Source organism: Scyliorhinus canicula, chromosome 9 (assembly GCF_902713615.1).
Source record: "Scyliorhinus canicula chromosome 9, sScyCan1.1, whole genome shotgun sequence".
NCBI classification, from domain to species: domain Eukaryota; kingdom Metazoa; phylum Chordata; class Chondrichthyes; order Carcharhiniformes; family Scyliorhinidae; genus Scyliorhinus; species Scyliorhinus canicula.
Window position 1 is genome coordinate 3,668,588 of NC_052154.1, and position 24,267 is coordinate 3,692,854.

The 24,267-nt window shown below is 45.9% G+C and overlaps 1 protein-coding gene across 3 annotated transcripts in view; it reads left to right on the plus strand.

The window, feature by feature from the left end:
• uba2 (ubiquitin-like modifier activating enzyme 2) overlaps positions 1 to 24,267 on the plus strand; it is a 59,980-nt gene that overhangs the window by 7,309 nt on the left and 28,404 nt on the right. For all 3 annotated transcript variants that reach the window (XM_038806204.1, XM_038806205.1, XM_038806203.1), the window contains exons 3-10: positions 947 to 1,017; positions 2,412 to 2,476; positions 4,561 to 4,661; positions 5,943 to 6,064; positions 12,722 to 12,789; positions 17,210 to 17,331; positions 18,520 to 18,619; positions 21,689 to 21,852. In XM_038806204.1, the coding sequence (XP_038662132.1) occupies positions 947 to 1,017; positions 2,412 to 2,476; positions 4,561 to 4,661; positions 5,943 to 6,064; positions 12,722 to 12,789; positions 17,210 to 17,331; positions 18,520 to 18,619; positions 21,689 to 21,852 (813 nt within the window). The remainder of the gene's footprint in view (positions 1 to 946; positions 1,018 to 2,411; positions 2,477 to 4,560; positions 4,662 to 5,942; positions 6,065 to 12,721; positions 12,790 to 17,209; positions 17,332 to 18,519; positions 18,620 to 21,688; positions 21,853 to 24,267) is intronic.

Consider the following 24,267-nt stretch of genomic DNA (forward strand, 5'->3'; position numbering starts at 1 on the left):
CATTCAAAAAGAGAGATTGGAGAAAGGGAGAGCGGTTACTGAGCTACAGGGAAAGAGAAAAGGAGTAGGAGTAATTGGATAACCACACCAAAGAACTGGTACAGGCCCATTCAATCAAATTGCTCCCTTCTGTGCTGTATCATTCTGTGATTATGTCGGGTGATACCAACGCTTGAGATTATGACCGTTGCAAAGGATTGAACAGATTAACCCTTTTTTCTTGCAAAGAAAGGCTGAAAGGAGACCTGATTAAGGTCTGATGGTGTTGACAGGGTGTGTGTATATATAATATATATATATATAAATATAGGGAGAGAATGTTTGCACTTTTGAAAAACTTCTAAATTGGGGTCCCTAACTAGGAGACGGTCCGCTTGAGAAATATGGAAATGTTACTTCGCTCAGTGGTGAGAATGTGTCACACCCTACCACAGGAAGATGTTGAACCGCAAACTTTGATGCATTCAAAAGGAAACTAGACAATTGCATGAGAGAGAAGGAGGCCGATAGATCTGCTGAAAGGCTGAAATGAAGGAGATAGGGTTGGAGGATACCCGTGCGGTGTATAGACAACAACACAGACCAGTTGGGCCGATTGGCCTGTTCATGTGCTGTATATTCTACTCAGCATCTTCAGCAGGGCTGTTATTTTTTTTAAAATTTAGATTACCCAATTATTTTTTCCAATTAAGGGGCAATTTAGCATGGCCAATCCACCTACTCTGCACATTTTTGGGTTGTGGGGGCGAAACCCACGCAGACACGGGGAGAATGTGCAAACTCCACACAGACAGTGACCCAGAGCCGGGATCGAACCTGGGACCTCAGCGCCGTGAGGCGGGTTGTGCTAACCACTAGGCCACCGTGCTGCCCCAGCAGGGCTGTTATTGACTCAAATAGATTTGGGCTAAATTTTATTTGACCGTCTGTTACATTTGGTTTGCAGGTGGCCAAGGAGAGTGCCTTAAAGTTCTGCCCTGAGGCCAGGATTGCAGCTCATCACGACAGCATCATGAAGTGAGTTCAATCTTTTGTTGGCCCTTATTGTGGATCACAGAGAGTGTGTCTACAGAACAAAGCACTTTATTTTTAGAGTGGTGATTGGGACAGCTTCTGTGCTGCCAGAAGAATAGAGGGCAAGTCGTGAATCTGAAGAGTGAGAACGCTCTTTGAGCTTTGGTAGCCCAGTATCACTCTCCTGGTCAGGCAGTGAGTATCCCTGTTAAAGAATGAACCCGCATTTATATAACACCTTTCACAGCCTTCAGGATATCTCAAAATGTCTTCATCATTCCTACTGATCTCAACATTCGCTTCATCTGGTCATATAGCTCGCTGATAGTTTATATTGTTGGTCACTTTAAAAATCCGATTCATCCAGTGGATTCAAATACTTGACAACTGATTGACTTGCTCGCTACCATTCCAATTGTAACCGTGTTGGGGCTGGAGAAACATGTCGGCCCAAACCAGGTCAGATGGGAAGGATTCCTGCTCGTTGAATGAGCTGGAATTTCCCAACAGTTTTGTGGTCACTTTATTGATATATTTTTTCTTAATTTCCAAATGCTGAAAGTCCCTGCCTATCTAGTGGAAGCACCTTCACCACATAGACTGCAGAGATTCAAGAGGTTAGTCCTATCACCACTCTCTCCAGGATAACCAGAGATGGGCAGTAAATGTTGGCCATGCCAGCAATGCCCACATCTTCTTGAGAATGAATAAACAGCACGTAGAAAAACCTACTCACAGATTACACTGAATCCAGAAAGAATCCTTTTACTTCCTTCACTTAAAAAAAAATTGCAAGTGGACACAGTCTACAGGCCAGCCACCAAAGGCATGGAGATTCCCAAAGTTTGTTCCTTCACTGAGGAAAGCAGAAATTAATTAATTAATTAAAGATCGTGACCTTTGTTGAAAACAAGTTAATCAGTTCTTATCTCAAGTTTCAGTTATGGATGTAAGATCTGGATTTCGGCCAATTAGGTTTGGCTTTATTGAATCAAATGGCTGTTTCCAATTCTTGACTGTTGTAGCATCAAGGTACGTTTTTGTCACTTGTCTAACTGATTGATGTGTTGCCTTCTGGTGGCTCTGTTGGCGCCGGCCCAGCCCCGTCGAGACTGAGTCTGTACCGAGAGATAACTGAAAGTCATGCCTTGCATTATAGGGGAGCTGTAAGCAGCTCCCTACTTTCCCTCCTTGCCAAGCTCCAAGCCTCTGATCTTCCCTATTAGACTTGCTCATCTATTGAGATGATGACCAAGAGGGTGGGAATTATCATGCAGAATTACACGGGGAAGTAATGTTTTGAAAGACCTGCTGCGACAACAATGTGTAGTCTTTGTTTTTTGGTCTTGTTTGTGGTTACCAGTTTAAAAGAGTGCTCTCACTTTTGTTTCCCGCAGCCCAGGTTATAACGTGGAATTCTTCAGGCAGTTTACGCTAGTGATGAATGCTCTGGATAACAGGGGTAAGGATTTCTGGTGCTCTGGACTCTGCTGGTTTCAAACAAGAGTAATGAATGGTTGATGAACTCAGACAAGGGTAATAGATAGCACACGGATTTGGCAGGCAGCATTGGCAATTTACTTCCTGGACTATGATGTGGCCACACGCGATAAAATTATTAATGCATTAAATCCACTGCTGCAGAAAGTGGAGGCTGTCTGGCCACTAGACCCTTGGATTGTGACTAATCTGTACTCAAGCTCCATTTACCAGCCTGTGATCCCTATTCCTTGATGACCTTATTTAATAAAAACCTATTCACCTCAATTATGGGAATTTCTGTTGATCCACAGACTTTCAGAACCCTCTCTGTGGAAAAGGTATTTCCGGATATCACTCATGAAATGGCCTGGCTCTAATTTTAAGATTGTGTCTCTTTGTTCTTGATTTCCCCCACCATTCTTTCTTTGTATTTCTACTTTATCAAATCATAGAATCAAACAGCACGGGAGGAGGCACCCATCGTCCGTCACCATCTCTTCAAAAGTGCTATCCAATTAATCCCACTGCCTCACACATTTTTAACAGAAGTAGTACGAGCAGGAGTGAGCCATATAGCCTCGTCTGTCATTCAGTGAGATCATGGCTGATTTTAAACATCAACTCTACTTTCCTATCTGACTCCTATATTCCTTCATTCCCTTACAACTGGAAAATCATCTCAATCTCGGATATACTCTAACCAAGCGGCCACAACTCTCCGGGCTGGAAAATCCAACAGGTTCACAACTTTCTAAGTGAAGACACCCTAAATGCCCACCCAGGGTCCTGAGATTGTGACCCCCCCCCCCCCCCCCCCCCACACTCTAGAACCTCCAACTGCATAAACAGTACTTCTCCATAGTCCTGCAAAGCTTCCCCCTTATCATGGGGCAGCATGGTAGCATTGTGGATAGCACAATTGCTTCACAGCTCCAGGGTCCCAGGTTCGATTCCGGCTTGGGTCACTGTCTGTGCGGAGTCTGCACATCCTCCCCTTATGTGCGTGTGTTTCCTCCGGGTGCTCCGGTTTCCTCCCACAGTCCAAAGATGTGCAGGTTAGGTGGATTGGCCATGATAAATTGCCCTTAGTGTCCAAAATTGCCCTTAGTGTTGGGTGGGGTTACCGGGTTATGGGGATAGGGTGGAGGTGTTGACCTTGGGTAGGGTGCTCTTTCCAAGAGCCGGTGCAGACTCGATGGGCTGAATGGCCTCCTTCTGCACTGTAAATCCTATGATAATCTATGACGATAATCAACGCCTCGACCAGATTTCCCCACCCCCGCACCATTTTAAACACAAAGGGCGACAAGCCTCTTTATGCATTTTCTGTAAAAAGGAAAATGTTACTTGGCCTCAATGCAGTGGCACCGAGAGCACTGCTGCTGCAGGACCTGGGTGAGACCAATTGATCAGGAACCAGGATCAAACTTTGGACCTTCCAGATCCTCATGGCTCAGTGCACCACTACCCTAACAAATCAGCTATTAGAGAAAGAAACATTGGTCATTGGGATCAGAAAATACCTGAATCAAGCAGCTAAAAGGAGCAATAGTGCCGGAAATGGAATGTTGGGAGTGGTGACATCAGTGCAGCCACTTTCTGTGGGCAGTGTGACAATTCCTCACTTGAAGATGTTCCTTACATGGCTGGTCTGCAAGGTCACCAGCTGGATTTCAGCAGAGAGCAACACTTTTCAAAGCTCACAGTCGTTGCATTTAAAGGAGCAGGGAATGAGGGGGAGAGGAAAATCGCAGTGTAATTGTATAATCGACAATAACCTGCTGTGTGCACTGGCACAGAATGGCACAGCCGCCCCATTGCACGAGAACCACTTTATGTGGAACGGTTCCAAATTCTTCCTCCTTTAACTCTGGAGAGTTGATCTCCCCCAGTCTGCAATGGACACAACTCATAACTAAAATTAAGTGCGTGGTACTTTTTGGAAGGGTATGTTTTGTTTAGATTTTGTGCAGTTGCTTTAATGAACAGCAATTGCTGCTTCGTGGTCGATTGAATTTACAGATCCCTAATTTTGCTTCTATTCGATCTATTGTATTTCTTCAGCTGCCCGTAACCATGTGAATAGAATGTGTTTAGCTGCTGACATTCCTCTTATAGAGAGTGGGACTGCAGGATATCTTGGTCAAGTCACTGTCATCAAAAAGGTACTGAATATTATTTATTCTGCAATGGTTTTGCAACCATACCAATTTTGTGTACTTGAATGGTTGCTAAATTTTCTGATGACAGAGGTAGGAATGTAAGTTCTGAAGAAGACATAAGAAGACATAGATAGGTTACGTGAGGAGGCAAGGATCTGGCAAATGGAGTATAATGTGGGCACATGTGAATTTGTCCATTTTGGAAGGAAGAATAAAAAATAAAGCTTATCTGAATGGTGGGAAATTGCAGAGCTCTGAGGTGCAGAGGGTTCTGAGTGTCCTGGTGCATGAACCGTGAAAGGTTACACAGGTACAGCAAGTAATTTGGAAAGCTAATAGATTGAATATTCTCCCTGTATCTGCGTGGGTCTCACCCCCACAAACTCAAAGATGTGCCAGGTAGGTGGATTGGCCACACCAGATTGCCCCTTAATTGGAAAAAAAAAGAATTAGGTACTCTAAATTTATTTTAAAAAGGAAAATTCATAGAATATTATTATTGTGAGGAAATTGATATACAATTAGGGAGGTAGTGCTTCAGTTTTAAAGGCATCGGTGAGACCACACCTGGAGTATTGTGTACAATATTGGTCGTCTTATTTAAAGAAAGATGTAAATGCATTTGAAGCAGTTCAGAGGTTTATTGAACTAATCCTTGGACTAGGCTGGTTGCCTTATGAGGAAGGTTTGGATGGCGAGGCTTGTATCTGCTGCAGTTTAGAAGAGTAAGAGGGGACTTGATTTTAACATACACAATCCTGAGGGGTGTTGACATGGTGGGTGTGGAAAGGATGTTTCCTCTTCAGGAAGAATCTTGAACAAGGGGGTCACTGTTTGAAAATAAGGGGTTGCCCATTTATGACGGATGAGAAAAAGTTTTTTTCTGAGGGTCGTTATTCTTTGGAACACCTTTGCGCAAAAGGTAGTGGAAGCAAAGCCTTTGTTTTCAAGGCAAAACTCGATAGTTTCTGGATAAACAAGAGGGCGTGATGAATATAAGAAATTTTCGTACATTGTAGTCTGTATTTTTGCAGTGATATTAAATATCACTTACGGACCGTATGTTTGCTCGAGCTCTGATTAAAAGCGAGGTAATCGGTGATTTTTGCAGGGGAAGTGTGTTGCTGATAGATATTAAAAGCCATTTTACCTGTTTGCAGATAGAGCTAATGTAATGTTGTAACTGCTTGTGTTATTGCATGCAAATTTTCTCAGTGAAGGCAATTTCAGAGAGAGACTGGGACCTGTCCTGATGCCGCTGAAAGTGAAATTGTCTTTTTGCAGGGAGTAACGGAATGCTACGAGTGCCAGCCCAAACCATCACAAAAAACGTTTCCAGGTTGCACAATCCGAAACACTCCTTCAGAGCCAATCCACTGTATCGTTTGGGCAAAGTACCTCTTCAAGTAAGGAGCAGTTGTGATGAAATGTCAGTGACCTAAAATGTAAACTCTGATTCTCTCTGCAGATGCTGCCTGACCTGCAGAGTATTTCCAGATTTTGTATATATTGCAGAGAAGCGTGTGCCAGTCTGCATGTGTATGTGCATATCCATTGAAGTGTTTCGGACCTTGTGTGTCTCAAGAACTAATATACCTTGTTGTTGAAAACTCACCACTATTCTTAGAATTCCCCCTATACCAAAAAGGGTCAATATTCTAAATGGTGAAGAGGGATTCTCACTCCCTGACTTAGATGCAGGCTTCAGTGGGTGCTATTCAGGTCAAACTATATTTTCAAGTTATCCCCCGGTATAACCCATACCTTCACAGAAGCTTTCATCTACTTACCACTTAGCAGCATCGGTCCTGGGTCCCGCATTGCTAAGTAAGTAAAGTAGACTTAGGAATAACCACTGTTTCAGGTTAAATTAAGTTATTTTATTATATTTTTTCTTTTAATAGCTGCAATCACTTTCTTTACAGAAAGGTAAAAAGATCTTGCTTCTGGATCCTCCTGGTTGGTTGAAGGGACCTTCAGGCCTAACTTGACAATCAATCTTCTTTAAAGTCTGGTCTTCTCTAGATGTACTCGCTGGTTCGCTCGGTTGTTATGTCTTGTCGATCCCATGTGCTGAGCTATGAGAGCTGACTCTGCCTACTCTTTAAATTCTAGTCTTCCTTAGATGTTTTAGCTGTTTTAGCTCGCCTGCTATGTCTTATCTTTCCCATGACTGAGCTGACTCTGCTTGCTTCTCTCTGAGTTCTGGTAGTTCCTGCTCTGGTCTCTGGGTTTATATTCTCTTTCTAACTGTTATTAAGTTTTTATGACTTTATTGTAAAATAACTTTTATTTCACTTTGATTGTAAAAAGTATCTTTGATCTAAACATTCTAATACAACTAAGTATTCATTTTGACATAACCTCACCTCTCAGGTCTCTGATTACATTGTTTCCTTTGTGATGTTCAAAGTTCCTTTGTGATATTCAAAAATGCTTTCATTTCAATAGAGATGTGAATTTTGGTTTGGTTCCTGTCATTTCTATAGTTTTATTTTCCAATTGTGTCCCCAGCTCATAATTATGACTTTGATTTTGGCTCTAAATTATGTTTCTCGTAGACTGATAGTCTCCAATTTTCTTTAATTTACTTGGTGTTAGCAGAATTTCACACCTAGAATTGTCACCAAATTCAACTGAACCTCATCCTTTCCTTTCCAGCTGCTTACTAAGATAGTTAATTTCAATGAAGGTGTGAAACATTGCTTTTAGCGTAATGCTAAAAATCCACTTGGTTATAACTTGAAGGTTTACATTTATCACTTAGCTCAACTGAAACCCTCATCCATGCTTTTCCAGATGCTTACTAAGATAGTTAATTTCAATGAAGGTGTGAGCCATTGTTTTTAGCTTCATACAAAAATCTTGTTTGGGAGAAGGAATCTGCATTTTATAATCCTGCTCTTTGCAGCTGCTGTTAACCCTTTGTGGGATCTTGCCCTGTATCCTCTCATGTTTCTCTCAGACCAGATATTGCCAGACTTCCATGTTTCAAATGACACATCTTTCAATATTATCAATTACAACCTCCAATCAGATTTCCTCTTGCATCGCAATATAAGAATAACTTGTTATCAAAGTTACAAGTGAAGTCCTGTTTAACTGTGCCAAAGGTAGACTATCACTCCTTGCCCTTCCAACTTGTCTGCAGTATTTGACACAGTTGGCCGCACCATTCACCTCCATCATAGAACATAGAACAGTACAGCACAGAACAGGCCCTTCGGCCCTCGATGTTGTGCCGAGCAATGATCACCCTACTCAAACCCACGTATCCACCCGATACCTGTAACCCAACAACCCCCCCTTAACCTTACTTTTTAGGACACTACAGGCAATTTAGCACGGCCAATCCACCTAACCCGCACATCTTTGGACTGTGGGAGGAAACCGGAGCACCCGGAGGAAACCCACGCACACACGGGGAGGACGTGCAGACACCGCACAGGCAGTGACCCGGCCGGGAAACAAACCTGGGACCCTGGAGCTGTGAAGCATTTATGCTAACCACCATGCTACCGTGCTGCCCATTGTGGTCCATCTGGATGGGGCAGCGCTCGCCTGGTTCCGTTCTTATTTAACAAATCAATGCTGGAGTATCGCCTGCAATGTCTTCTCTTCCCACGTCCTCGCAATTACCACTGGTGATCCCCAAGGATCCATCCTTGGTCCCTCCTATTTCTCAACTACGTGCACCCTTACGGCAACATCACCAGAAAACACAGTTGTTTTCACATATAATAATCTTTATTATTGTCACAACTAGGCTTACATTAACACTGCAATGAAAGGGCAGCACGGTGGCTCAGTGGGTTAGCACTGCAGTCTCACGGCGCTGAGGTCCCAGGTTCGATCCCGGCTCTGGGTCACTGTCCGTGTGGAGTTTGCACATTCTCCCCGTGTTTGCGTGGGTTTCACCCCCACAACCCAAAGATGTGCAGGCTAGGTGGATTGAACACGCTAAATTGCCCCTTAATTGGAAAAAATTAATTGGGTACTCTAAATTTATTTTAAAAAAAACACCGCAATGAAAAATGAATTGAAAATCGCCTATTGCCACAAGTAGGCTTCAAATGAAGTTACTGTGAAAAGCCCCTAGTCGCCACATTCCGGTGCCTGTTCGGGGAGGCTGGTACGGGAATTGAACCGTGCTGCTGGCCTGCCTTAGTCTGCTTTCAAAACCAGCGATTTAGCCCTGTGGTAAACCAGCCCCTGATTAAGTTGCTGTGAAAATCTCCCAGGCGCCATACTCCGGCGCCTGTTCGGGTACATTGTGGGAGAATTCAAAATGTCCAATTCCCCGAACAAGCACGTCTTTCGGGACTTGTGGGAGGAAACAGGAGCACCCGGAGAAAACCAACATAGACGGGGAGAACGTGTAGACAGTCACCCAAGCCAGGAATCAAACCTGGGACCCCGGCGGTGTGACGCAACAGAGCTAACCACTGTGCTATCGTGCCACCATCGCGACTTCTCTTGATTCCCACATTATCACTAAATTACCAGTCTGCTTTTCCAACATCCACTACTGGGTGAGCCGAAATTCTTCCAATTAAATATTGGGAAGACAAAGTCATTGGTTTGGGTCCAAGCTCCAAACTGCATTCCACTACTGCTGACTCCATTCAGCGTCCTGGTACCTGTCTGAGTTTGAACCAGACTTAGCAACCTCGGTACCATATTTCTGAGCACATGTCTGAAGCATCACTACGAATGTTCATTTCCACGTGGTAATATTGCCTGACTTTACCACTGGCTCAGGGCATCTGCTGCTGAAACCCTCATCCACGCCTTTGCCAACTTTGGACTTGACATGTTAGAATGCCCTTCTGGCTGGTCTCCCATATTCCACCCTCTAAAGGTTTGAGGTTACACAAAACCCTGCAGTCTGCTTCCTTATTCACACACAATCCCATTCCCCTCTCGCTTTCTAACCTACCTTGGCTGGCTGTCAAGCAAAACCTCAATTTTAGAATTCTCATCCTTGTTTTCAGGTCCCTTCATGCCCCCCTGCGCCTCTATAATCTCCAGCCCCATGGTATTTCATAGAATTTACAGTGCAGAAGGAGGCCATTCAGCCCATCTCGTCTGCAAGGCCCTTGGAGAAAGCACCCCACTTAAGCCCCATGCCTCCACCCTATCCCCCTTTACCTCCGTAACCCAGTAACCCCACCTAACCTTTTTTGGACACTAAGGGCAATTTAGAATGGCCAATCCACCTAACTTGCACATCTTTGGATATATATAAAATATTTAATTCATTTATGAGATGTGGGCGTCGCTGATCAGGCCAGCATTTATTGCCCATCCCTAGTTACCCTTCAGAAGGTGGTGGTGAGCTGCCTTCTTGAACCGCTGCAGCCCATGTGGTGTAGGTACACCCACAGTGCTGTTAGGGAGGGAGTTCCAGGATTTTGACCCAGCGACAGTGAAGAACGGCCGATATATTTCCAAGTCAGGGTGGTGAGTGACTTGGAGGGGAACCTCCAGGTGGTGGGGGTCCCAGGTATCTGCTGCTCTTGTCCTTCTAGATGGTTGTGGATTTGGAAGGTGCTGTCGAAGGAACTTTGGTGAGTTACTGCAGTGCATCTTGTAGATGGTACACACGGCTGTTACTGTTCGTTGGTGATGGAGGGGTTGAATGTTTGTGGAAGGGGGAGCAATCAAGCGGCAGCTTTGTTCTGGATGTTGTTGAGCTTCTTGAGTGTTGTTGGAGCTGCGCTCATCCAGGCAAGTGGAGAGGATTCCATTACACTCCTGACATGTGCCTTGTAGATGGTGGACAGGCTTTGGGAGGTCAGGAGGTGAGTTACTCGCCGTAGGATTCCTAGTCTTTGATCTGCCCTGGTAGCTACAGTATTAATGTGACTAGTCCAGCTCGGTTTCTGATCATTGCCCCCCCCCCCCCCCCCCCCCCCCCCCCCCGGATTCAGTGATGGTAATGCCATTGAGTGTCAAAGGGGTGATGGTTGGGGTCTGGAATGCGCTGCCTGGAAATATGGTGGAGGCAGGTTCAATCGAGGCATTCAAGAAGGTGTTAGCTGACTACTTGAGTAGAAAGAATGTGCAGGGAGACCGGGAAAATTCAGGGAATGGCACTAAGCCATGATGCTCGTTTGGTGAGCTGATGCAGATACGATGGTCCAAATGGCTTCCTGGGCCAGACCATAGCAACTGAGATTTAAAACTGCATCTTTGACTAAACATACGGATTAGGAGGCCCTTCAGCCCCTCGAGCAGCTTGCTCTGCCATTCAATAAGATGGTGGCTGATTTGATTGTGGCCTCAGCTCCACATTTCCGCCTACCTATGGTAGAATCTATCTGCCTTTCCTTAAAATATTCATTGACCTTGCCTGCACCATTTTCTGGAGAAGAGAGTTCCATGGACTCAAAGACCTGTTAACCATCTCCCTCATAGCGGCTCAGTATCAAATTTTAATCTATAACATTCCTAAGAGATCCCTTGGGATATGTTATACTTCAATAGCACGATATACATCCAAGTTGTTGCTGAAATGTGTCAAGTGTGTTTGCGCATCGGGCTCGTTTTGAACCAGGTTAGTGGATTGAACCCCTGCACTGCTGTGAGGTTGAGTGGGCACTTGGTACTTGCTGAATTGCTGTACTGAGAGGCAACAGGGGCACGATCGGCCACTGACTTTCTCTGTTGTAATTATTCCATGAACTCAGCCCAGCAGATTTTCCCAATGCAGCGATGAATTTTTAAATTTAAGGTATCATGAGGGGTAGAGGCCCCATTCACAGCTTGTTTGTGGTAGCCTCGTGACTGTGGTCTTGCACCAGCAACTCGGAGCTTGAGAGTTCAGACCTCCTCACGGCAAGTTGGGAAATTGAATTCAGTAACTTTCTGGGCTGCCGCACCAGACAAGATGAAAAGTAACTTGGTTGAATTGGTGCAGAAATCCAGCAAGTTCACGAATGTCGATCAAAAAGGGGAACCTGGGTCCCTCGCCTGGTCAGACCTGCAAATGACGTCAGTCCACACACCACGTGGTTGATTTTGTGAACTCAGGGCATTGAGGATTGAGCAATAAATGTGGCCAGAGCAAAATTATTTTAAAAGATATTTATGTTGTGTTTCAGTGTGGCCTTAAAAGGTGAGTGCGCCATTGGAACTCTGCTGTAGGAATGACCTAATGGGATTTCATATGTTGAATACATTTGGATCATTAAGAAGCCCACTTTTGCTAATGCTAATTCCCTTCCCCACCCTCCCTCCACCTGTCTGCTCTCATCCTATTTCCTTGCTGGTTATTTCTAGCATTAAATTTGCTTTTAATTTTTTTTTATTCGTTATGGCGCAGCTGGCTGGGCCAGCAGTTATTGTCCATGAACTGAGTGGCCATTTCAGAGGGCGTTTAAGAGTCAACCATTTTGCTGTGGGTCTGGAGTCGCGTGTAGGCCAGGTTTCCTTCCCTAAAGGTCATAGTCATCATTAGACTTTTCATTCCAGATTTATATTGAATTCAAAGTGCACCATCTGCCTGGATGGGATTCGAACCTGGGTCCCCAGAGCACTACCCTGGGTTACTATCCACCGACAATACCACTGTGCCACTACCTCCCCATTCTGCTTGGCAATGTTAATGGGAAATGATTTGAACGATTGGGGTTGTGTACAGCAGGGGTAAAGAATTGCAGCACGGTAGCGTAGTGGTTAGCACAATTGCTTCACAGCTCCACGGTCCCAAGTTCGATTCCCGGCTGGGTCACTGTATGTGCGGAGTCTGCACGTTCTCCCGGTGTGTGCGTGGGTTTCCTCCGGGTGCTCCGGTTTCCAAAGATGTGCAGGTTAGATGGATTGGCCATGCTAAATTGCCCTTAGTGTCCAAAATTGCCTTTAGTGTTGGATGGGGTTACTGGGTTATGGGGATAGGGTGGAAGTGTTGACCTTGGGTCAGGTGCTGTTTCCAAGAGCCGGTGCAGACTCGATGGGCCGAATGGCCTCCTTCTGCACTGTAAATTGTATGATTCTATCAAAATGCACATGTCAGGCCAGGTAACCACCCAGAGTGTTTATGTTTTCTGATCTCTCTACAGCCAGTTGTTTGGAGAGGAAGATGCTGACCAGGAAGTATCGCCCGACACGGCTGACCCAGAGGCTGCCTGTAAGTACAAGACTGAACCTTGGGTATCTTCCCCTGAATTCGACCCACAATAAACCAGCCTCCCATGTTGGCATGGGTCTCCTCCCACAAGTCCTGACAGACGTGCTGTTAGGTAATTTGGACATCTGGATTCCCCCTCTGTGTACCCAAACAGGCGCCGGAATGTGGTGACTAGCAGCTTTTCACGGGGGTTTGCAGGTGACAGGGAAATTGGTGATGTGGAAAATAGTGAGGAATAAAGGATTCAGGATGATGCAGGCGGGCTGGTCAGACGGGCAGAACAGTGGCTAATGGAAGTTAACCCTGGAAAGTGAAAGATGCATTTTGGGAGAATAAACAAGGCAAGGGATAAACAATGAATGGTGGGACTCTGGGAAGTACAGAGGACCAGAGGGACCTTGGGGTGAAATGTCCAATAATCCCTGAAGGCAGCAGGACAGGTAGATAGATGGTTCAGAAGGCATATGGGGTTTCATGGGCGATATTCATTCAGCACTTTCGAGAATTGGATCACATCGAACATTAGGGGGGCGGCTGGGAGAGTTGGAGGACGGGGACTGTATGTGTTAATGGTGACTATGGGTGATTCCTGATTCCTTTTTGTCATTTCTTTATGTTAACATGCGGACTAATGTTTAGGGGTTTGGTGGGAGGATGGGATCGTTGTTATTGATATGGGGATTGCCATTACATTCGGTACTGATTATTGTTTATTGTTGGGTGTAAATGTGGGAGAAAATGTGAAAAAGGAGGAGAATAAAAAATATTTTTAATAAAAGAAGGCATATGAGGTGGTTCCCTTCATTAGCTGAGGCATAGATTAAAAGAGTAGGGAGGTTTATGGAGCTGTATCAAATGCTTGTTAGGCCACAGCTGGAGTACTGTGCAGTGCTGGTCGCCACACTATAGGAAGGATGTGATTTCACTAGTGAGGGTGCAGAGAAGATTCATTGAGATATTGCTTGAGTTGGAGCGTTTCGGCTATGAAGGGCAGCATGGTGGCACTGTGGTTAGCACTGTGCCTCACAGCTCCAGGGTCTCCTGCACTGTGAACTCTATGAAGAGGGGCTGGTTAGGCTGGGGTTGTTTTCCTTGGAGGGGGGACTTCATTGAAGTGTACAGAATTGAGGTATGTAGATGTGAAGAAGAAACTTTTCCCCTGAGCAGAGGGGTCAGGGACCAGGGGGCATAGATTTACAGTAAGGGGCAGGAGGTTTCAAGGGGATTGAGGAAAAACCATTTCGCTCAGAGGGTGGTTGGGATCTGGATCTCACTGCCTGAAAGGGTGGTAGAGGTGGAACCCTCACACAACAAGAAGCATTCAGGTGAACACTCGCAAAGCCAAAGCATACAAGACTACTGACTAAGTGCTGGGAAATGGGATTAGAATAGAAATATGTTTGATGGCCAGCACAGAAACAATGGGCCGAAAGGTCTCTTTCTGTGCTGTAAAACTCTGAAAAGTGGCTGAGTGGAGCCAGACTATAGAAAATGTTCCACGTGGCAAGAGTCTAAAACTAGGGGTCAAATATAAGATAGTTCATGATAAAATAAATCAATCGAGAAAGTTGGATGGGATTTCACTCGGCGTGATGGGGATGTGGAACGTGCTACCACATGAAGTGGCTGAGGTGACTAATGTGGATGCTTTAAATGAGAAGCAAGTTAAATATGGAGGGTAGAGAGAAGAGGATGAATATGTCGATAGTGAGATGAAGCAGGGTGGAGAGAAGCCCACATGGAGCATGAACTGACATGGGCCAATTGGATCACTCGGCTTGTTCCTGTGAATTTAATTTCCTGCATTTGCTGACATGTTGGTAGAGTTCTCCAGTTTACTATTTTTTGTAGTTGGACCAATTGGTGGACTGCTCAATCAAACAATTGAGACTTCTGCTCTGCAGACCATCCCGCTTTAGTGTTTTCACATTGAGACATATATTGGGTGCCCAGTATATCACCAGGTGATTGTTATTCCTGTTTGAACCTAGCTTAGTTCCATCAGAGCCATCGGAGCCAGGACAGACCTGCCCTCACCCAGGCACTCGCACTGTGCGGCCTTGAACGTTCTCGTGAATGCATGCAGCTTCCAGTGAGCTCACTGGATGGAGACCGAGGGAGCCTAAATGATTCTCCCACTACCTATTCTCCACCACTCCCCCACCCAGTCCCCCGTCCAGCAATGCTCAGCGTGATTGTTCCACCTCCACCATTGGGATCAAATAATCCTTCAGGGTGTGGGCTGGGAAGCTGTGTCTTCGAATCTGTGTGACTTGTTTGGTGAACGCCAGAACCATCGTGATTCTGTGTAGGTATTCATTCTCCTTTTTCTTGCCTGACTGAGATGTGTAATTCGGAGAAACTGCCAATGTAAAGCCTTGTCCAGTACATTGGTCATCCTGTGGACTGCGCCACCTGTTCAGAAACTATACCAACAGTTTCACTATGCAAGGAGGTACCAAAGTAAACGTTTAGAGGCATGGCAGCAACGCTGAGAGATTTCAGTTGTGTGGATAAGCTGGAGAATCAGCAATTCTGCTCCTTCCAGCAGAGGAAGGTGAACAGATATTTATTAGAAGTGAGGGCAGCACGGTGGCCTAGTGGTTAGCACAGCTGCCTCACGGCGCTGAGGTCCCAGGTTCGATCCCGTCTCTGGGTCACTGTCCGTGTGGAGTTTGCACATTCTCCCCGTGTCTGCGTGGGTTTCGCCCCCACAGCCCAAAAATGTGCAGAGTAGGTGGATTGGCCATGCTAAATTGCCCCCCTAATTGGAAAAAATAATTGGATAATCTAAATTTATTAAAAAAAAAGAAGTGAGCTATGATCTGGAATGTATTGCCTGTAAGAGTGATTGGTGGAAGCAGATTAAATAGTGACAGGAGTGGGACTAATTGATTTGCTCTTTCAGAGACAGGACAGGTATGTTGAGTTGAATAACCTCCTCTGCTGTTTGATTCTATGACTATTCCCTTCGCTATCCTGCTGCAGATTTGTGTGTCTTGCATTTGGGACCCGAGGTGGCATTGTTATTCATCAGAACTGGGCCTGGGATTTCTTTCTGTAGATTGATTACAGTGGGCCTGTAACCTCTGCAGTTTAGAAGAATGGGAGGGGTTGGTCTGGTTGTCATTGAAGCGTGTAAAAATCGAATTGATGTTTGATAGGGTACGTGGTGGAGAGCCTACATCTAGGGGCCTCAGACTAAGGGGTTGACCACTTTGGACTGATATACAATATTTATTCACTCAAAGGGTTGTGAATCTTTGGAATTTTCTATCCCACAGGGTTATGGATGTTTAATGGTTGAATATGTTCAAATCGATTTTAATGTCTAATGGAATCAAGGAATATCAGGACGGTGTTGGGGGGGGGGGGAAGGGAGGGGGGGGGGGGAGGAGGGGTGGGGGGGGAGGGAGGGAGGGGGGGGGGATGGAGTGGAGGTAGAAGTTCAGATGTGATCGTATTGGAGGAGAAATTAAATGGGGATACAGTAACCTACTGATCCGGAGACATGAGTTCATGGGGTCTGGTTTAGCTCAGTGGGCTAGACAGCTGGTTTGCGATGCAGAACAAGGCCAGCAGTGCGGGTTCAATTCCCGTACCAGCTGTGAATTCTGAATTCTCCCCCTCCTAACCCGAACAGGCGCCGGAATGTGGCGACTCTGGACTTTTTCACAGTAACTTAATTGCAGTGTTAATGTAAGCCCACTCGTGACAATAAAGGTTATTTATTTTATTTTTTTTCGAAATCCCACCACAGCAACTAGGAAATTTAAATTTGGCTAACTGAGGTAAATCTGAAATATATCTGTAATGGTAAAATGAAACTATCAAATTGTAGGGCTGGCGGAGTGGCAGTGGTTAGCACTGTTGCCTCACAGCGCCGAGGTCCTGGGTTCAATCCCGGCTCTGGGTCACTGTCCGTGTGGAGTTTGCACATTCTCTCCATGTTTACGTGGGTTTCGCCCCCACAATCCAAAAATGTGCGAGCTAGGTGGATTGGCCATGCTAAATTGCCCCTTAATTGGAAAAAATGGAATTGGGCACTCTAAATTTATTTTTAAAAATGAAACTATCAAATTGTTTTAAAAGCCCATCAGATACACTGATGCCCTTTCGGGGTGGCAATCTGCTGTTTTTACCCAGTTTAGCTTATATGTGACTCAGGCACATAGCAATGTAGTCAACTCTTAATTGTCTGAGTAATCCGCTCAGTTGTATTTGATAGCGAGGCTCATCACCACCTCCATGAGGACAATGGGGTGGGCAATAACTTCTGGCTCTCCTGGAGATATCCACATCCCGTGAATGAAAGTTTTTTTTTAACAGGATCGTGGAACAGGCTTGAGGGACTGTGAAGTCAATCCTATTGCTTATCTTCTTGCATGTCTAAGCATATTTCCAAATTGCTTGTTGGCAGGGGAGCTGTCGGACGCCGCAGCAAGGGCAGGAGCTTCCAATGAGGATGGTGGCATCAAACGTATATCCACAAAGGACTGGGCCCGATCCACTGGGTATGACCCAGTTAAAATATTCAACAAGGTACATGCAGTGACACATTTGCAGCCCTACATCCAATGAGACTTTTGAAGCCAATGAACAGTCAGGAGCAGGCGTAGAGGATGTAACATGTTTGAGTGCCAGTGGTAATGTTTTAGTCTGTGAGGGTGGACTTTGTGCCTCAGAATCCATTATAACCTCAAACGCAGCTTTCTAAATGTTTAGCAACGTGGGAATTGCTAGCTGTTACAGGGCCAAGCTTTCTGAGTGCTGTCTAGTCAAGTTACTCGGAGCCCCCAGAGATCTCGCTCCTGCTTAGTACCCTGTGCCGTTCTGATGTTAGCATATAACGATAGCTCAGCTGAACCAAGAGGCGAGTGGTCTGATGAAGGTGCTCAAAATTAGAAGTTTCTGTAAATGTAGGAAACTTTCAACCAGTTTAAGAGTCACAATTATCAGAAAAACGGGTCAGAAGAACACTGAGGTCCATCTAGTTTGCCTTCCACCATCCTGGCAGTTGTATGATGCAGCAGCAATGGATTTATTGATTAATGGTAGCAATCAATCTCATTCATTGAGGGTCTGTAGAGACTTTCCACAAGGTCTGCAAAATAGCTTGAAATTGAGAGTGCGGAGTACTATGGCCATCTGATCTTTAACACAGTTAAAAATACTGTAGAAAAATCAGCAGCCAGTTTGTGCACAGCAAGGTTTCACAGTATGTTTCAGACTTTCTTTGAGAGGCAAATGTTGGGCAGGATAATGTCCCAATCATCTTCGAATAGCGCCATTGGATTTTTTATATTCCCCTGAGGCGCCAGGAGGGGCTTCCATTTGATGTCTCGTTCAAAAGACCGCACCTCTGACATTGCAGCAGTCCTTCAGCACAAGCACTGGGAGTGTCGGCCTGGATTGTATGTTCCAGTCTCTGGAGTGGGTCTTGAACACAGGTGTATTGAGTGTTCTGCCCAGTGAACTGTGGTTGAAATGATTGGTCAGTCGGCACGGGGAGCAGTAACAGTGTCGGACTGCTGCTAAAACAGCGATCAATTAACTCAGCAGTGACGTGGGATTGATGCTGAACCGTTATAGCCTCAGCATTACATTGTCGCTGTGTCATCAGTGAAATGGAATGTTACTGTTTAAAGGAAAGTTGTCAACAGTAGGCAGTCAGCTTTGATCTGTTAATATTTTCTAATTATAAGATTATTTTACACACTGTTTTCTTAGCTTTTCAGGGATGATATAAAGTACTTGCTCACAATGGACCAACTGTGGCGCAAAAGGAAAGCACCAGTCCCGTTAGACTGGGTAGATGTTGAGAAATTTGGTACGTCTAATATTGGATCAATCTTGACTTTTAACTGTACTTGTCCATCGCTTCACCTTTTCCCATCTCTAATACACTGACTTTGTGTTGGATTATAGTTCCATGGGTGCTAAATGTTCTTTCATATCTTTCCGTCATGTGAGAACCCTGGCAGTAAGTGTTAATTGACCATGTGGTGCAGTACAGTGCAGCTGAGAGGATTTCTAAACTTGCACACATCTGTCAGGGCTATTTAGCAAATTTACAATGCAGGCCATAAAAGAGCTACCTTGCCTAATCCCACCTTCCAGCACTTTATCCATAGCTCTGGAGATTACAGTACTTTAAGTGCATTTCCAATGAGATGAGGGTTTGTGCCTCTGCCACCCTCTCAGCTGCCGAGTTCTAGTTCCCCACCACTCAGAGTGAAAATATTTATCTTCAACTCCCCTCTAATCCTTCTACCTTACTTTAGATCTGTGCACCCTGGTTATTGCCCTGTCTGCTATGGGGAAAAGGACCTTCCTATTCATGCTACCTAGGCCCCCTCATAATTTTATGCATCTCAATTAAATCTCCACTCTTCCTCCACCGTTCCAATGAAAACAACCGTGGCCGATCAAATCTTTATTTGTTACTGAAACTTTTAATCTCAAATCTCTGTACCCTCGAGTGTGATCGCGTCTATCCTGTAATGTGGTGACAAGAATTTGACGCTATAGCTGTGGCCTGACTAGAGTTTTAGCCCAGGACCACCCACTCGCTTGTCGGACCTAGTTGTTGTTTATTGCAAGAGGAATATTTATAAAAATAGAAAAACAGTTGCACAAGGTGGTTGGTGAGACCGCATCTAGAGTACTGTGCACAGTTTCCATCTCTTTATTTAAGAAAGACTTAATTGCATTAAATTCAGAGGAGGCTCACCCAACTGATTGCTGGGATGGGGGGAATTATCTTATTAGCAATGCTTGGACACATTGGGACTGTTGAGAGTTTAGAAAATTGAGATGATCTTATTGAAACTTAAGATCCTATGGGGATTTGACAGGGTGGATGTTGAAAGGATGGAGACTACAACTCGGGGACTCAGTGTAAAAATAAGCGGTCTCCAATCTAAGACCCCTGCGACGAACAGCTCCTCAAACACGGTTGCAAACATCCTCCACCTTTTCTCGAACTTCCCTGCTGAGCCCCTTAACTCATACCTTACCTTCTCTAACCACAGGAAGTCGTAGAGGTCACCCAACCATGCCGCTACCCCCGGTGGCGATGCCGACCGCCACTCCAGCAAAATCCGTCGCCGTGCAATCAGAGAGGCGAAGGCCTTGACATCGGCCTTCCTCTTCTCCATGAGCTCCGGCTTCTCTGAAACCCCAAATATGGCCACCAAAGGGTCCGGGTCCACTCCTTCCTCTACTATCCTGACTAAGGCCGCGAACACTCCCGCCCAGAATCTTCCCAATTTTTCACAACCCCAAACATGTGCGCATGATTCACTGGCCCCCGCCCACACCTCTCGCACTCATCTGCTACCCACTGAAAGAACCCACTCATTCATATCGCCCGAGTCATATGCACCCTGTGCACCACCTTGAACTGTATCAGGATCATCCTTGCACAAGAGGAGGTCCCGTTTACCCTTCGCAGTGCCTCACTCCATACTCCCCAATTGATCTCCATTCCCAACTCCACTTCCCATTTCTCCTTGATCTTCACCACCCAGTCGCCTCCCTGCTCCCCCAGCCACTTATATATATCCCCAATTCTTCCCTCCCCTTCCACATCCGGAAGCAGCAGTCGCTCCAGCAGGGTGTATCCCGGCAATCTAGGGAACTCCTTCCAGACCTTTCGTGCAAAGTCCCGAACCTGTAGATACCTGAACTCACTACCCCTCGGCAGCTCTACTCTCTCCCTTAGCTCCTGTCTTCACCGTGGACTGCACCAGTGGGCTCCCTGAATACCTACTCTGAGCCATTGGCAATGCTGCCGTCACCATAGCCCTCAAACTAGACCCCTTACAAGATTCCTCCGCCATCCTAACCCACTCTACTCCTCCTCCTTCCCACCACCGCAGCACCTTGTCCACATTTGGCGCCCAATAATAATGAAGCAAGTTTGGCAACGCCAACCCCCCCTGCTGCCTCTGCCTCTGAGGTAGTCAGAGTCTTGATTAACAAGTGAGTCAAAGGATATTGGGGGGTTAGTCAGGAATGTAGTGTTGAAGCCATGACCTTACTGAATGGTAGAGCTGGCTTAAGGGCCAAATGGCCTAGGCCTGCTTCTAATTTGTATATTTGTGTGTTCATATTGCACATTGTCTCCATTCTCACTGGAATGGGATGTAATTTATACCAAGGAGCTGACATGTGGCACAGTGGTTAGCACTGCTGCCTCATGGCACCAGGAAACTGGGTTCAGTTCTGGCCTTGGTGACTGTGTGAGGTTACACATTCTCCCCGTGTCTGCGTGGGTTTCCTCCGGATGCCCCAGTTTCCTCCCACAGTCCAAAGATCTGCAGGTTAGGTGGGCCCACGGGGATAGGGTGTGGGGTCACGGGGGTAGGGAGGGGGTTTGGGGTCACAGGGATAGGATGGGGATTTGGGGTCACGGGGATAGGGAGGGGGTTTGGGGTCACGGGGATAGGGTGGGGGTGTGGGGTCACGGGGATAGGGTGGGGGTGTGGGGTCACGGGGATAGGGTGGGGTCACGGGGATAGGGTGGAGGTGTGGGCCTGGGTAGGTGCTCTTTCAGAGGATTGGTGCAGGCACAGTGGGCCGAATCTGTAGGGATTCCATGGTAACAGTTTTGCCTTGTTCGCAGCATGATGACAGTTGAAACCTCAATGGTAGTGATTCCAAATTAGCTACAATTACACAAATCTTTTGGTGCTTCTTAAACCGTATCCACCTGCACTGGTACAATCACCCATTTTGCAGAATACATAATAGTAGTGATTTCAGTATTCAGCTATTTTTTCTGTAATTTTATCCACTATCTGCACCGTGGAGTGGCCTTTAACATTAAGACTAAATGGGCAATGCTTTTACTCTACCCTGCAGTCATTGTTAACATGTTGTTCTTGGTGTTTAGAGACCTGCTCGTCGCTGCAGCAAACAGGGACTTCTCAGGCCGGCCTAAAGGACCAGCAGGTCCTGGACGTGAAGAGTTACGCACACTTATTTTCACAAAGTGTTGATCACCTCAAAGCTCGTCTGGCTGAGAAGGGGGATGGAGGAGAGCTGGTCTGGGACAAGGTCAGATTGAGCATTGTTTATTTCGTTTTTTTAAAGTCAGTATTATTTCAACTACACTCAGGAATTGGAATTAATTAGAAGGGACATTGAATCGGAATACCGATTTCACCATTGGGAACCGAGTTAACATTCAACCCAAAGAAATGCATGCATTTATATAACACATCTCATGACCGCAGAACCTCCTAAAGCGCTTTACAGTCAAAGAAATGCTATTGTAATGCAGGAAATGTGGCTACAGATTTATGTATAGCAAGCTCCCAGAAACAGCAATGTGATAACCTAAATATCTGATTGGTGCCGTTGACAGAGAGATAAATATTTACAAGGACACCTGGGAGAACTATTCCTCTTCCAATTGTGTGGCGATGCCGGCGTTGGTCTGGGGTGAGCACAGTAAGAAGTCTTCCAACACCAGGTTAAAGTCCAACAGGTTTGTTTCAAACACTAGCTTTCGGAGCGCAGCTCCTTCCTCAGGTGAATGAAGAGGTATGTTCCAGAAACATATATACAGTAGTCCCCCTTTATAACGCGGGTGTTGGGGTCCAAGACAGCCACCCGCGTTGTATCCGAGCCGCGGATAGCCACGATGGGGGTTTTAAATTTATTTTAAAATCTATGCTAGCGCTTCCCATTGTGAGTCTACAGGGGGCGGGGGGAGAGGTCAGACCCCCGTAGACTCACAATGGGAAGCGCTAGCATAGATTTTTAAATAAATTTAAAACCCCCATCGTGGATCTAATTAAAACAGTGTCAATTTCAGCGGCCGGCTCACTTTGATCCGGAGAGGGAAGCTGCTCTCACTGAAACAATCAGCCGGCCGCTGAAATTGACACTGCCGGCTGCTCTCTCCCTCCAATCCAACTTTTAAGTTTTAATGTTTCTGATTGGAGGGAGAGAGCAGCTGGCAGTGTCAATTTCAGCGGACGGCTCACTTTGATCCAGAGAGGGAAGCTGCTCTCTCACTGAAGCAATCAGCCGGCCGCTGAAATTGACACTGCCGGCTGCTCTCTCCCTCCAATCAGAAACATTAAAACTTAAAAGTTGGATTGGAGGGAGAGAGCAGTGGGCAGTGTCAATTTCAGCGGCCGGCTGATTGCTTCAGTGAGAGCAGCTTCCCTCTCCGGATCAAAGTGAGCCGGCCGCTGAAATTGACACAACTGACAGTTGGGGTCCATAAGCCCCCCCGCGGTATATCGCGAACCACGGTATTGCGGAGAGCGGTATAACGGGGGACTACTGTATAGACAAAATCAAAGATGCCAGGACAATGCTTTGAATGCAAGCATTTGCAGGTAATTAAGTCTTTACAGATCAAGAGATAGGACCCAGGTTAAAGAGGTGTGAATTGTCTCAAGCCAGGACAGTTGGTAGGATTTTGCAAGACCAGGCCAGATGGTGGAGGGTGGATGTAATGCAACATGAATCCCAGGTCCCGGTTGAGGCCGTACTCATGTGTGCGGAACTTGGCTATACGTTTCTGCTCGGCAATTTTGTGTTATCACGCGACCTGAAGGCCGCCTTGGAGAACGCTTACCCGGAAATCAGAGGCTGAATGTCCTTGACTGCTTCGAGCATTGTCTTGCATCTTTGACTTTGTCTATATATGTTTCTGGAACCTACCTCTCCATTCACCTGAGGAAGGAGCTGCGCTCCGAAAGCTAGTGTTTGAAACAAACCTGTTGGACTTTAACCTGGTGTTGTTAGACTTCTTACTGTGCTCTTCCAGTTGTGTCACAGGATTGTTTACAGCCGCCAATGAGGACACGTCTCAGTTTAACATATCATTCGAAAGACAGCGCTCAGGTAGAACCACTGAGATTATCACCCTAGTTGATATGTTCATGGGGTACAAGCTTTCTCTAGTGTAAGGGTGTTTTGTGAAACAAGTTGAGGGACATTCAAATATCCCACACTGCCTCTGGTGAAATTGCAGTTGTACGTTCAAACTGGGTACATGGGGCAGTGGGGTAAGCATCCTTGTCACTCCTTGTGGCTCCAGGTCAGCGATTATTCGGGTGATGGAGAAGGTGTTTTGAAGTCACACTGAGAAGGGAGGGAACTCTGCAACTTTATCCAGTGACAGCAGATGTTTATAATTTATTCTTTGCATGTGGGTGGCACTCTGGGCTTGGTAGTGGAACTTGCTTTGAGAATGAATCGCATTAATCAACCAGCGAGTGCGACCGGGCTCTGCTGGAACGGGCCAGGGTGATAGTGTCGCCTTAGTTTACAAGCTTCCATGATGAGAATGCCAACCTCCGGAATTGTGGCAAGAAATGTAATTTTTGCAGGACACCAGTCTGCCACCAAGTGACCTAACTTCGCCTCTCAAGATCTCCAGGCAGTGAAATCTGGCCCCGGGGAAGGTACAACAGGATGCCGCCATCGGTAAAAGAGGTGGCTTGGCAGTGT